This window comes from Nomascus leucogenys, chromosome 22a (genome assembly GCF_006542625.1).
Source record: "Nomascus leucogenys isolate Asia chromosome 22a, Asia_NLE_v1, whole genome shotgun sequence".
In the NCBI taxonomy this organism is placed as follows: Eukaryota; Metazoa; Chordata; class Mammalia; order Primates; family Hylobatidae; genus Nomascus; species Nomascus leucogenys.
Window position 1 is genome coordinate 72,318,553 of NC_044402.1, and position 13,645 is coordinate 72,332,197.

At 39.1% G+C, this 13,645-nt stretch overlaps 1 protein-coding gene across 1 annotated transcript in view; it reads left to right on the forward strand.

Moving 5' to 3' along the window:
- The window catches only part of HAT1 (histone acetyltransferase 1), a 69,544-nt gene extending 56,666 nt beyond the window's left edge, over nucleotides 1-12,878 (forward strand). Inside the window, exons 9-11 of the mRNA XM_003253707.3 lie at nucleotides 5,424-5,575; nucleotides 8,509-8,625; nucleotides 12,432-12,878. Of these exons, the coding sequence (XP_003253755.2) occupies nucleotides 5,424-5,575; nucleotides 8,509-8,625; nucleotides 12,432-12,599 (437 nt within the window). The 3' untranslated portion in view covers nucleotides 12,600-12,878. The remainder of the gene's footprint in view (nucleotides 1-5,423; nucleotides 5,576-8,508; nucleotides 8,626-12,431) is intronic.
- The last annotated feature ends 767 nt before the right edge of the window (nucleotides 12,879-13,645 follow it).

Sequence of the window (13,645 nt, forward strand, 5' to 3'; positions counted from 1 at the left end):
CGTAATTATTACTGTGCTTGGAATTATGCCTGCCATTTTGCTGTTTGTTTTCTATATGTCTCATTTCTTTTGGTGGGGAGCGGGGACAGGGTCTTGTTCTGTCAGAGTCTAAAGTCCAGTGGCATGATCATGGCTCACTGCAGCCTCAAACTCCTGGGCCCAAGCTGTCCTCCCCTCTCAGCCTGCCAAGTAGCTAGGACTACAGGCGTATGCCACCACACTTTGGCTGATTTGTTTTATTTTTAGCGGAGACGAGATCCTTCTATGTTGCCTAGGCTGGTCTTGAACTCTTGAGCTCAAGTGATCCTCCTGCCTTGGCCTCTCAAGGTGCTGGGATTACAGGTGTCAGCCACCACACCCAACCCTTTTTGTTATTTTGTTTCTTTTTTACTGCCTTCTTTTGTGTTAAATAATATTTTCTATTGAACCATTTCAATTCCTTTGTGGTTTTTTAATTTTTTTTTTTAAGTTATTTTCTTAGGCTGGGCTCAGTGACTAATGCCTATAATCCCAGTACTTTGGGAGGCCAAGGAGGGAGGATCACTTGAGGCCAGGAGTTTCAGACCAGTCTAGGCAACATAGCAAGACCCTATCTCTTTACCAAAAAAAAAAAAAAAAAAAAGAATTCGCAGAGTGTGGTGGCACACACCTGTAGTCCTAGCTACTCAGTAGGATTACATCTTTTTTTTTTTTTTTTTTTTTTTGAGGCAGGGTTTTACTCCTGTTGCCCAGGCTGGAGTGCAAAGGTGTGACCTAGGCTCACTGCAACCTCTGCCTCCCAAGCTCAAGCGATTCTCCTGCCTTAGCCTCCCAAGTAGCTGGGACTAAAGGTGCATGCCATCGCACCTGGCTAAATTTTTGTACTTTTTGGTCTCATACTCCTGAGCTCAAGCAGTCTGCCTGCTTTGGCCTCCGAAAATGCTGGGATTACAGGCATGAGCCACCGTTCCTGGCCACATCCTTATGTATTACTATAAGCCAAACACTGGTTTATAATTATTGCTTTATGTAATTGTCTTTTAAATTAGTTGAGAGAAGAAAAGAGAGAAAATAATCTAACTTTTATATATACTAACTTTTATATATATTTTTATGAGTATTCTTAATTTCTTCATGTAGATTTCAGTGGTACTGTGTTGTTTTAGCCTGAAGAAGTTCTTTAATATTTCTTTTGGGCAGGTCAGCTAGCAGCAGATTTCCTCAGTCTTTGGTTTTCTGGGAATATCTTTATTTCACCTTTACTGTGAAGGATAGTTTTGCTGGATACAGAATTCTTGGTTGATAGGTTTTTTTTCTCCTGTTGGTACTTTGAATATGTCATCCCACTGACTTCTGACCTCCTTGGTTTCTAATGAGTCATTTTTCTCTTGCTGCTTTAAAGATTTTCTGTTTCTCTCACTTTTGACAGTTTGATTATGATATGTTTGGGTGTAGATCTCTTTATGTTTTTTCTAGTTGAAGTTTGAGCTTCCTAGATGTGTTGACCAGTGTTTTTCATCAAATTTGGGAAATTTTTGACCATTATTTCTTTAAGTATTTTTTCTGTTCCTTCCTCTCCTCTCTTATATGCTCGAACAATTTTAATATAGGATGGTGTCAGAGTTCAGTTTATATTTCATAACGCAGGGGACAACAGGTAAGGAGAATGAGTTAAAAAAAGGTTATTAGTTGACAAAAATACTGGTGGAAGCAGATAGAAGAAATAAATGTCCTCCAGGTTTCTAGGTGGCTTGTATAACTGGATGACGCAGGTAAATTAAAATGAGAAAAGACTGAAGAATGGGATAGGGTGACAAATTACATAACAGTCTTAGGTTTATTTTCTGTGTAGGTCTGTATTTTACTTATTTTGTTTTACTGTTGATTTCACCATTCTTAATAGATCATAATTTCATCCCAAATTGATGCAGTGACTTGATTTCAGTTCTTATTATTTTAAAGTCATAGTCAAATAGCACTTAATAACTACATGCATATGATGTGTATAATTAACTGTGGCATAGAAGCATAAAAAAGGTATTTTAGTACAAATCAGTTGAATGAATGAATGTGTTTCTTGGAATCATAAGACATTACCCTGTCTCAGGCTTTTTTAAAAAAATAGCTTTATTGGTATATAATTAACACATCATACAATTCATTCACTTAAAGTAGACACTTTTAAGATGAAATTTACAGCACAACCATCACCATAATCTTTTTGTTGGTTTGAGACAGTCTCGCTCTGTCACCCAGGCTGGAGTGCAGTAGTGTGATTGCAGCTCACTGCAACTTCTGCCTCCTGAGTTCAAGCGACTCTCATGCCTCAGACTCCTGAGTAGCTGGGATCACAGGAATGTGCCACCACACCTGGCTAATTTTTGTATTTTTAGTAGAGACAGTGTTTTGCCATGTTGTCCAGGCTGGCCTCGAACTTCTAGTCTCAAGAGATCTGTCCACCTCTGCCTCCCAAAGTGCTAGCAGCCCTGGCGAATAATCTAATTTTGGAATATTCTGTTCCCCCATTAAAAAAAACCCCAAAAGAAATCCCTGTTAGCACTCCTTTCCTCCCATCAACTCCTATCCCTAGGCAACCACTAATCTACTTTCTGTCTCTATAAATTTGCCTATTTTGGACATTGGAATCATGCAATATATGACTAGTTTCTTTCACATAGCATAATGTTTTCAAGGTGCATTCTTATAGCATATAACAGTACTTCATTTCTTCTTATTGCCAAATAATATTCCATTGTGTGGTTATATCATTTTATTCATTGGTCAGTTGAACATTTTAGATTATTCCCACTTTTTGGCTCTTATGAATGAATAATGCTACTAGGAACAGTCATGTACAAATTTTTATGTGGACCTGTGTTTTCATATCTCTTGGGTATATACCTAAGACTGGAAATTATGGGAAATCTGGTAACTATGTTTAACTTTTTGAGGAATCACCAGACTATTTTCCAAAATGGCTACACCATTTTACATTTCCATTACCAGTGTATCAGGGTTTCAATTTCTCTTCATCAATACTTGTTACTGTGTTTTTAATTCTAGCCATCCTTGTAGGTATGAAGTGGTATATCATTGTGGTTTTGATTCACATTTCCTGTGGCTAGGGAGACTGTGCATCTTTTCATGTGTTTATTATCCACTTGTATATATCTTATTGATAAATGTCAATTTAGATCCTTTGCCCATTTTTTAGTTGGGTCTTTTTTTTTTTTTTTTTTACCAAATTATAAGGGTTTTTATACCAATTTATACAAATCTGGATACAAGTGTTTATTAGATACATGATTTGCAAATAGTCTCCCATTCTGTATGTTATTTTTTTCATTTTCTTACTGGTATCATTTGAAACACAAGAGTTTTAAAATTTTTGTCACCTAGTTTATCTGTTTTTTCTTTCGTTGCTTATGCTTTGGTCTCATTATCTAAGAAACCATTGTCTAACCAAAGGCCATGAAGATTTACTCCTGTGTTTTCTTCTAAGAGTTTTATAGTTTTACCTCTTAAATTTGGGACTATGATCAATTTTGGTTAATTTTTATGTATGGTGTGAGGAAAGGGGATCCCACTTTATTCTTTTGATGATAGAGATCCAATTGTCCCATCACCATTTGTTGAAAAGACTCTTCTTTCCCCCATTGAATTGCCTTTGCAACCTTTTCCAAGATTAACTGACCTAAATCTATGGTTTTATTTCTCGACTGTCAGTTCAGTTCCATTTCTGTATGTCTGTCCTTAATGCTAGTGTCACATGGTCTTGATTATCATAGGTTTGAAGTAAGTTTTGAAATCAGAAAGTGTTGAGTCCTCGAAGTTTTCTTCTTTTCTTTTTTTTTTTTTTTTTTTTTCCCCAGATGGAGTTGCTCTGTTGCCCAGGCTGGAGTGCGGTGGCACAATCTCGGCTCACTGCAACCTCTGCCACCTGGGTTGAAGTGATTCTTCTGCCTCAGCCTCCCAAGTAGCTGGGATTACAGGCACCCATCACCACGCCTGGCTGATTTTTGTATTTTTAGTAGGGACAGGGTTTCACCATGTTGGCTAGGCTGGTCTCGAACTCCTGACCTTGTGATCCACCTGCCTTTGCCTCCCAAAGTGCTGGGATTACCGATGTGAGCCACCGTGCCCGGCCTGTTCTTTTTCAATATTGTTTTGGCTATTCTGGGTCCTTTGTCTTTCTGTATGAATTTTTTCCTTTTTTTTTTTTTTTTTTTTTTTTTTTTGTGAGATAGTCTCTGTCACCCAGGCTGGAGTTCAGCAGCACAATCTTGGCTCACTCACTACAACTTCCGCCTCCAAGAGTCAAGTGATTCTCATGCTTCAGCCTCCTGAGTAGCTGGGAGGAACGTGCATGACCACACCTGGCTAATTTGTTGTTTGTTTGTTTGGAGAAGGAGTCTCGCTCTGTCACCCAGGCTGGAGTACAGTGGTGCGATCTCAGCTCACTGCAGCCTCCGCCTCCTGGGTTCAAGCAATTCTCCTGCCTCAGTCTCCTGAGTAGCTGAGATTACAGGCATGCACCACCATGCTCGGCTGATTTTTGTATTTTTAGTAGAGACAGGGTTTCACCGTGTTGGCCAGGCTGGTCTCTAACTCCTGACCTCAGGTGATCTGCCTGCCTCAGGTCTCCCAAAGTGCTGAGATTACAGGCGTGTGCCACTGTGCCTGATCTGTTCATCCAAATTTGAATCTCTCATTTATACAGCTACTTTAATTGGAATCAAAACTAAGATACGAACCCGGGAGGCGGAGCTTGCAGTGAGCCGAGATTGCGCCACTGCACTCTAGCCTGGGCGACAGAGCGAGACTCCGTCTCAAAAAAAAAAAAAAAAACTAAGATACATGTGATACCATGCCAGTTAAAAAGTTTAAATTTGAGGCTGGGTGCAGTCACTTATGCTTGTAATCCTAGCACTTTGGGAGGCTGAGGCGAGTGGATCACTTGAGCCCAGGAATTCGAGACCAGCCTGGGCAACATGGTGAAACCCTGTCTCTACAAAAAATACAAAAATTAGCCGAGTGTGGTGGCGGGAGCCTGTAGTCCTAGCTACTAGGGAGGCTGAAATAGGAGGATCACCTGATCCTGGGAGGTTGAGGCTGTGGTGACCCATGATCATGCCACTACACTCCAGCTTGAGTGACAGAGTGAGACTCTGTCTCAAAGAAAAAAAAAAGTTTAAATTTGAAACGGGTAGCTCTTGATGCACAAATATTAATACAAATGTCTTTGCAAAAGGATTGGATTTATTATTTTGACAAAGATAATAGTTTTATTTATAATAATCCTTTCATGTTGTAACTTTTGTATGTGTAATTTTTTTAAGAATATTTGCCTTCCTAGCCTAGCATATATGTTGAGATTGCAAATGATGAAGAAATTATATTGAGTATCAGGGAAATGTTAATATTATTCTGCTTTATTTATTTAGCGGAAGATCCATCCAAAAGCTATGTGAAATTACGAGACTTTGTGCTTGTGAAGCTTTGTCAAGATTTGCCCTGTTTTTCCCGAGAAAAATTAATGCAAGGATTCAATGAAGATATGGCGATAGAGGCACAACAGAAGTTCAAAATAAATAAGGTATTTTTATTCTGTAGGAGGAAAACAGACTTAAATTACAAACAAATTTTTAAAGTGTATACCTTAACTAAAATATTATAAGGACATTAAGAATACATGTGTGGGAACCAGCAGTGGTTAACAGTACAGCTTTGAAGCCAAATTGCCTGAGTTCAAATCTAGCTCCAACCCTTGCTCTGTGATTTATGGCAACTTAATTTTACCTCGTGCCTCAGTTTCCTCATTAATAAAATGGGAAGATAATAGGTGTTATTGTTATATTAAGCATAACAAGCAGAGGAAAGGTGGATAATAGGATATTTTTGCTCTTTAAAGTAGTTGCACCCCTGGAGACATTATTGGTGGGAAGAAGGGTTGAAGTAAAACACGTATTTCATTTTATATACTTTTATATATTTATTTAAATTTTAAAGTGGTAAATGTCTTAAGATACCTACAGAAAAAATAATACGGAAGTTCAGAGAAGGAAGTTTATTGCATTTATGTAAGCAAGGAAATCAGTGGTTATTTCATAGAAAGGATGGCATTTGATGTAAACCTTGAAGAATGAGTAGGATTTGGATTATGAAAGTATGTGGGATGGGCTGGGAGTGGTGGCTCACGTCTGTAATCTCAGCACTTTGGGAGGCCGAGGCGGACAGATCATGAGGTCAGGACATCGAGACCATCCTGGCTAACGCGGTGAAACCCCATCTCTACTAAAAATACAAAAAAGCCAGTCCTGGTGGCATGTGCCTGTAGTCCCAGCTACTCGGGAGACTGAGGCAGGAGAATTGCTTGAACCTGGGAGGCGGAGGTTGCAGTGAGCCGAGATGGTGCCACTGCACTCCAGCCTGGGTGACCGGGTGAGACTCCTATCTAAAAAAAAAAAAAAAAAAAAAAAAAAGAAATTTGTTTAGGCTGGGCGAGGTGGCTCACGCCTGTAATCCCAACACTTTGGGAGGCCGAGGTGGGTGGATCACGAGGTCAGGAGTTTGAGACCAGCCTGTCCAATATGGTGAAACCATGTCTCTACTACAAATACAAAAATTAGCTGGGCGTGGTGGCGCGTGCCTGTAATCCCAGCTACTCAGGAGGCTGAGGCAGAAGAATTGCTTGAACCTGGGAGGCGGAGGTTGCAGTGAGCCGAGATCATGCCACTGCACTCCAGCCTGGGCAACAGAGAGAGACTGCATCTTAAAAAAAAAAAAAAAAAGAAAAGAAATTTGTTTAATAGCTCAGCTTTTAAAAGAAAGGGCATATGAATATATATATATATATATATATATATATGTATATGTATATATATTTAATGGTGCTTTCTTAAAAAAGGAATTCAAACTCCCTACCTAGGGCACAAAGAGCCCATGATAATCTGGACCCTGCCTACCTTGCTAGCTTCAGCCTGTTAGTACTTTGCCACATGCTCTGGCTTTACTGATCTTCTAGCTGTTTCCCAATTCTGCCACACATCCTTCTTCCTTCTGTATTCCTTTACATATTCTGTTCTCTTTACCTGAAATACTCCCTTTTCCTAACTGCCTGGCCAAATAATACTCATTTTTTCAGGTTCAACTCAGGTTCCCTTCCAGGAAGTCAGAAAATATTACCTTCTCAACCTACCCATACCCCAACTCCCTGCCCAAATAAATATGTAAGTGAAACAACACCAACAGAAAAACTGTGGTTCTCCTTTGGCTTCAGTGCTACCGAAAACTTCCTGATTCTTCTGATATTTCCTTGATACCATTTGTCTTTTTTTTTCCTTTTCCTTTTTTTTTTTGAGACAGGCTCTCTTGCTCTGTCACCTGAGGTGGAGTACAGTGGTGTAATCACGGCTCACTGCAGCCTCAACCTCCTGGGCTCAAATGACTCTCCCACCTCAGCCTCCCAAGTAGCTGGGACTGCAGGGGTACACCACCACACCTGGCTAATTTTTGTGTAGAGACAGGGTTCCTACAGGCTGTTCTCAAACTGCTAGGCTCAAGCGATCTGCCCACCTTGGCCTCCCAAAGTGATGGAAGTAAGGCATGAGCCACCATGTCCAGCCCTGTCTGCTTTTTAACTGTCACTGTACTACCAGGTTTCTGACCTTTCTCCTTTTATCACTGTATATGCTTCCCTCAGGTGACCTTAACCAGCCTTATGGTTTTAACTCTTACCTATATACTGACATTGCTTAAATCCTTGCCCTTAGACTAGAATTTTCTTCAGATTTTCTATTTTCTGCTGCCTCCTAAATCTCTCCTAGGCTGTGAAAACTCACATTTTCACATCCTTCTCTAAGTCAGTTTTTCCTCTCATATGTTTCTAGAGTCCTTGTCCCCTTGGTCTTCTTACTTGTGCTGTTCCAGTTCATGCCCTCATCGTTTTTTATCTGATGTAATAACTCAGCTTCTTGATTGGTCTCTCTGCACTTCTTTTTACTACCATTTCTTTGTAGCTGAAAGAGTGACTTATTTAAAATTCAAAATTTGTGCATATTGCTTACATTCCTTTTTAAAATTTGTCACGAAGGCTGGGGCAGTGGCTCACGCCAGTAATTCTTATACTTTGGGAGGTTGAGGCAGGAGGATTGCTTGAAGCTGGGAGTTGAAGACCAGCCTGGGCAACAAAGTGAGACCCCATTTCTACCAAAAAAAAAAAAAAAATAGCTGGGTGTGGTGGTGTATGCCTGTGGTCCCAGCTGCTCAGGAGGCTGAGGTGGGAGGATGGCTTGAGTCTAGGAGGTTGAGGCTGCAGTGAACTATGGTTGTGCCACATTAAATTATCCTTACCATAATCATTTGTGTTACCCACTAGACTGCTTGAGGGCAACTACTTTATTGCCTTTCCTCTGGTATCTAGCACAATTCCTTGCTCATGGCAGATATTAAATATATCCTGTGTTCTTTTGGGAAAGTGTCATTATTTTTACTTTGAAAATGTTCACATTTTCTTTTGTTTCATTCTAGCAACATGCTAGAAGGGTTTATGAAATTCTTCGACTACTGGTAACTGACATGAGTGATGCCGAACAATACAGAAGCTATAGACTGGATATTAAAAGAAGACTAATTAGCCCATATAAGGTAGGACTTTCAAGAATCTTAAACATCGTATTCTTTTCACTGTTTAAAACAGAAGAAAAGCTACCAAATGCCAGTATATGAGACAGTCCAAGTCATTTTGTAAAATTAACTTTTACAAAAGTAGAAATATTCTTCCAGTAATTTATAAAAATTCTCACTCATGGCTGGGCATGGTGGCCCACACCTGTAATCCCAGCACTTAGGGAGGCCAAGGCGGGTGGATCACCTGAGGTCAGGAGTTCAAGACCAGCCTGGCCAACGTGGTGAAACCCTGTCTCTACTAAAAATACAAAAATTAGCCAGGCATGGTGGTGGGCGTCTGTAATCCCAGTGACTTGGGAGGCTGAAGCAGGAGAATCGCTTGAATCCGGGAGGTGGAGGTTGCTGTGAGCCAAGATTGCACCATAGCACTCCAGCTTGGATGACAAGAGCAAAACTCCATCTGAAAAAAAAAAAAAAAAAAAGCTGGATGCAGTGGCTCACGCCTGTAATCCCAGCACTGTGGGAGGCTGAGGTAGGTGGATCACTTGAGGTCAGGAGTTCAAGACCACCCTGGCCAACATGGCGAAATCCCATCTCTACTAAAAATACAAAAATTAGCTGGGCATGATAACACGTGCCTGTAATCCCAGCTGTTTGAGAGGCTGAGGCACGAGAATCACTTGAACCCAAGAGGTGGAGGTTGCGGTGAGCTGAGATTGTGCCACTGCACTTCAGCCTGGGCGACAGAATGAAACTGTGTCTCAGAACAAACAAACAAACAAACTTATCCCAAGGATAGTCTACCATGGTTAGCTTTTCTTTCATTTGTATGCATCTTTAAAAAATCTGAATGCCTAGTCTCTTCCCTAACAGATTATCTTGTTTTTCCCAAGTTTCTTGTCTCAGTTGTTATATATATATTCTCTTTTTTCTCTCTTCCCAGATAAAAGCAAAGTTACATATATATATATTCTCTTTGCTTTTGCTTTCTTCTTCCTAAAAATAGCCTTTGTTGCTATTTATTAATATAATCTGTGTACCTTACCATAGCCAAAACCATGTTAGTACTATTATATTTTTAAACATTCTTCTTGCCCTTTTTTCCCACTTCTTTGTCATCTTCCATATTTTCCCTCCTAGATCAAATTGGCCTTATCATTTGGACATTGTTAGGATGGGTATTGTTTATGCCACCTTATGTGAATGAAAATTTGCTGTCTAGGCCAGGCATGGTAGCTCATGCCTGTAATCCCAGCACTTTGGGAGGCCGAGGTGGGCAGGTCACCAGAGCTCAGGAGTTCAAGACCAGCCTGGCCAATATGGCAAAACCTAGCCTCTACTAGAAATACAAAAATTAGTTGGGTGTGGTGGCGGGTGCCTGTAATCCCAGCTACTTGGGAGGCCGAGGCAAGGGAATCACTTGAACCCGGGAGGCAGTGGTTGCAGTGAGCCGAGATCACATCACTGCAATCCAGGCTGGGCAACGGAGCAAGACTCCATCTCAAAAAAAAAAAAAAATTTCTTAAAAAAAGGCCAGGTGCGGTGGCTCATGTCTATAATCCCAGCAATTTGGGAGGCTGAGGCGGGCAGATCATCTGAGGTCAGGAGTTCGAGACCAGCCTGGCCAACATGGTGAAACCCTGTGTCTACTAAAAATACAAAAATCAGCCAGGCATGGTGGGAGGTGCCTGTAATCCCAGCTACTCCGGAGGCTGAGGCAGGAGAATTGCTTGAACCTGGGAGGCAGAGGTTGCAGTGAGCCAAGATTGTGCCATTGTACTCCAGCCTGGGTGATAAGAGCAAAACTCCATCTCAAAAAAGAAGAAAATTTGTCATCTAGTTGCAGCTGAGTAGTGGGCTGATTGGCAGAATATTTAATTTATTCAACAGATAATTATTGAGTACAGTTGCTCAATGATGAAATGTTGTTGCTGCATTTACATATACTATACCTATAGGGTTATACATCACAATAGCTGAGAACATAAATGACCAAGTTGAATCTGCATTACAATTTGAGAAAGTAAATTAAATAACTATATCAGGTACACGTAGTTTTGGTTTTCCTTTGTAAATTTAAAGAAAATTTAAGTTTTATTTGCCATGGATTCTGCTTTATAGAGCCAGTCTTGAATGCTGATGGTTCATTGGCTGACCCTACTTGCTGAATCCCAACTTTTCCTTCATAGCATCTTTTTACTTTGCAGTGCAACTGTATTTCCTAATTTGTCATTGTAATTCTGTTCAACTATATCACATTCTGAATATAAAAGTAATTATTATTTGCCTGACTAAATCATTTTATCTTGAATTCATACATAGATGTATGAATAGTTCCTCATAGTGTCATTTCATTGCAGTTTAATAGTTTTTCTATTTTACAGGCCATCATCTGCATATAGCAGGTTTGTAATAAATTATAATGGTCTCCTCAAAAATTATCCAAAGTAGCATTTTATTATTTGATGTTATCAATTCAGAAACATCAGAAAATGGGTAGAAATGGTACTTTCCAAAGGTTTTGATCTTTAAGTAATATTTGTTAGCTAGAAAATGTCTTAATGATGAAATTTGGGTACAGAGAACAGTATAAATAGATGGCAACATTTAAGAGTATTAAGATTTTACTAAAGTAAAATAATTTATTGAATTATGTATTTTAGATATTGTGACTTTTATATAAAATATAACAAATGAGTACAAATAGTAGTCACGCAGCTAATGCCAAATAATGGGAATCTCTGTAGTTCATAAGTGCAAGTATTTTCTACTCTTAAAGAATGATAATTCTTTTTTATATTATTATTAAGTACCTTTACCTGTCCAGCCAGTTCACCAGTCTAAAAGGCCAGAACTGGGCCGGGTGTGGTGGCTCATGGCTGTAATCCCAACAGTTTGGGAGGCCAAGGTGGGTGGATCACTTGGGCCCAGGAGTTCTAGAACAGTACATCCGAAATATGAAAGCTTCATATTTGCAATAATGCCACCCAAGCAGGAATCTTGGAGTTATTTTTCATTCTTCCTTCCTCTTATCACCCAGTATTTTCTCCCCTAAATCTGCCCTGTCCTCTCCATCTCTGCTGCTGCTGACTTGATCTAGGTTTTCATCACCTCTGGCTTGAACTACTGCAGTAGCTGCCCAGTCCTCCAGTCCCATCCTAAACATCTCTGACACAGTGTCCTGCATAAAAGTTGTTATCAGCTACCTGTTGCAAACTCCTCAGCATAGCGGTATCCTAAGTCAAACCTGGAGGGTTTAGTATGATAATGTATGTCTGGAACTTAATAAAGACTCAAATGCTAGTTAGTATATTTTTAAAGTACAGCAGTTTTCCATTTGTCTTTCTGAAACATTTCTAACAGTTTATGTTAAAATTAGCGTGTGGCCCATAAGTACCTCACTGGGTGGAATTTAAAATGTAATTAATTAATGATTGAATAGTAAAATGAAGAATAATAGCACCTAATCTCAGTTGTCTTTCTTCAGCTAATGTCTTTTATTTATTAAACAAATATTTGAGTGTCTATACTGCCCAGAGTTCTTTAAAGTTTTGGAGGGGGCTGCTAGTCAAATGTCTATATTTACCATCATTGGACACAAATACCAAGTCTTCTTGTTAACCCTTTTTAGAGGGTTTGCAATTCATGGTTATGTTTAAGCTTCCTAAAAAAAAACAAAAAAACAAAAAAAAAAACACAGTGTGGGACACAAGTTTGGGCATGTTCATACTATTCTTATTTTTAACATTGGAGACTTAAAATTGTAAGACTATAAGGAAATATATTTGCTTTCTTCGTCTAACAAATAATTGTTTGTCACTTAGAAAAAGCAGAGAGATCTTGCTAAGATGAGAAAATGTCTCAGACCAGAAGAACTGACAAACCAGATGAACCAAATAGAAATAAGCATGCAACATGAACAGCTGGAAGAGAGTTTTCAGGAACTAGTGGAAGATTACCGGCGTGTTATTGAACGACTTGCTCAAGAGTAAAGATTATACTGCTCTGTACAGGAAGCTTGCAAATTTTCTGTACAATGTGCTGTGAAAAATCTGATGACTTTAATTTTAAAATCTTGTGACATTTTGCTTATACTAAAAGTTATCTATCTTTAGTTGAATATTTTCTTTTGGAGAGATTGTATATTTTAAAATACTGTTTAGAGTTTATGAGCATATATTGCATTTAAAAAAAGATATAGCTTCTGAAATACTACTGCAATTGCTTCCCTTCTTAAACAGTATAATAAATGCTTAGTTGTGATATGTTAATGTGTGGTGATATGATTCTTAAATACTTACAATAAACCTCATTCTTAAATACTTATCATTCCTTCCACACTTTGCTTCTAAGATTTTACATCTGACACCTTTAAAACATTTCTTTAAGGTTATCCTGGTAATTTTATTTTTTCAATATGATTTTTCTTTCTTTTTTAACTTTTAGGTTCAGGGGTACATGTGGAGGTTTGTTACACAGTAAACGAGTGTCTCGGGGGTTTCTTGTACAGATTATTTCAACACCCAGGTACTAGGCCTAGTACCCAATAGTTACTATTTCTGCTCTTCTCCCAAACTCCACCTTCAAGTAGGCCCCAGTATCTGTTGTTCCCTTCTTTGTGTCCATGTGTTCTCATCATTTACTCCACTTGTTAAGTGAGAACATACAGTATTTGGTTTTCTGTGCCTGTGTTAGTTTGCTAAGGACAGTGGCTTCCTGCTCCATCCATGTCCTGGCAAAATACATGATCTTGTTCTTTTTTATGACTGCATAGTATTCTGTGGTGTATATATACCACATTTTCTTTATCCAATCTGTCACTGATGGACATTTAGGTTGATTCCATGTCTTTGCTATTGTGAATAGTGCTGCAGTGAATGTTTGCATGTGTGTGTCTTTATGGTAGACTGATTGATATTCCTCTGAGTATATACCTAGTAATGGGATTGCTGGGTCAAATGGTAGTTCTGTTTTTAGCTCTTTCAGGAATTGCCACACTGCTTTCCACAGTGGTTGGACTAATTTATACTCCCACCAA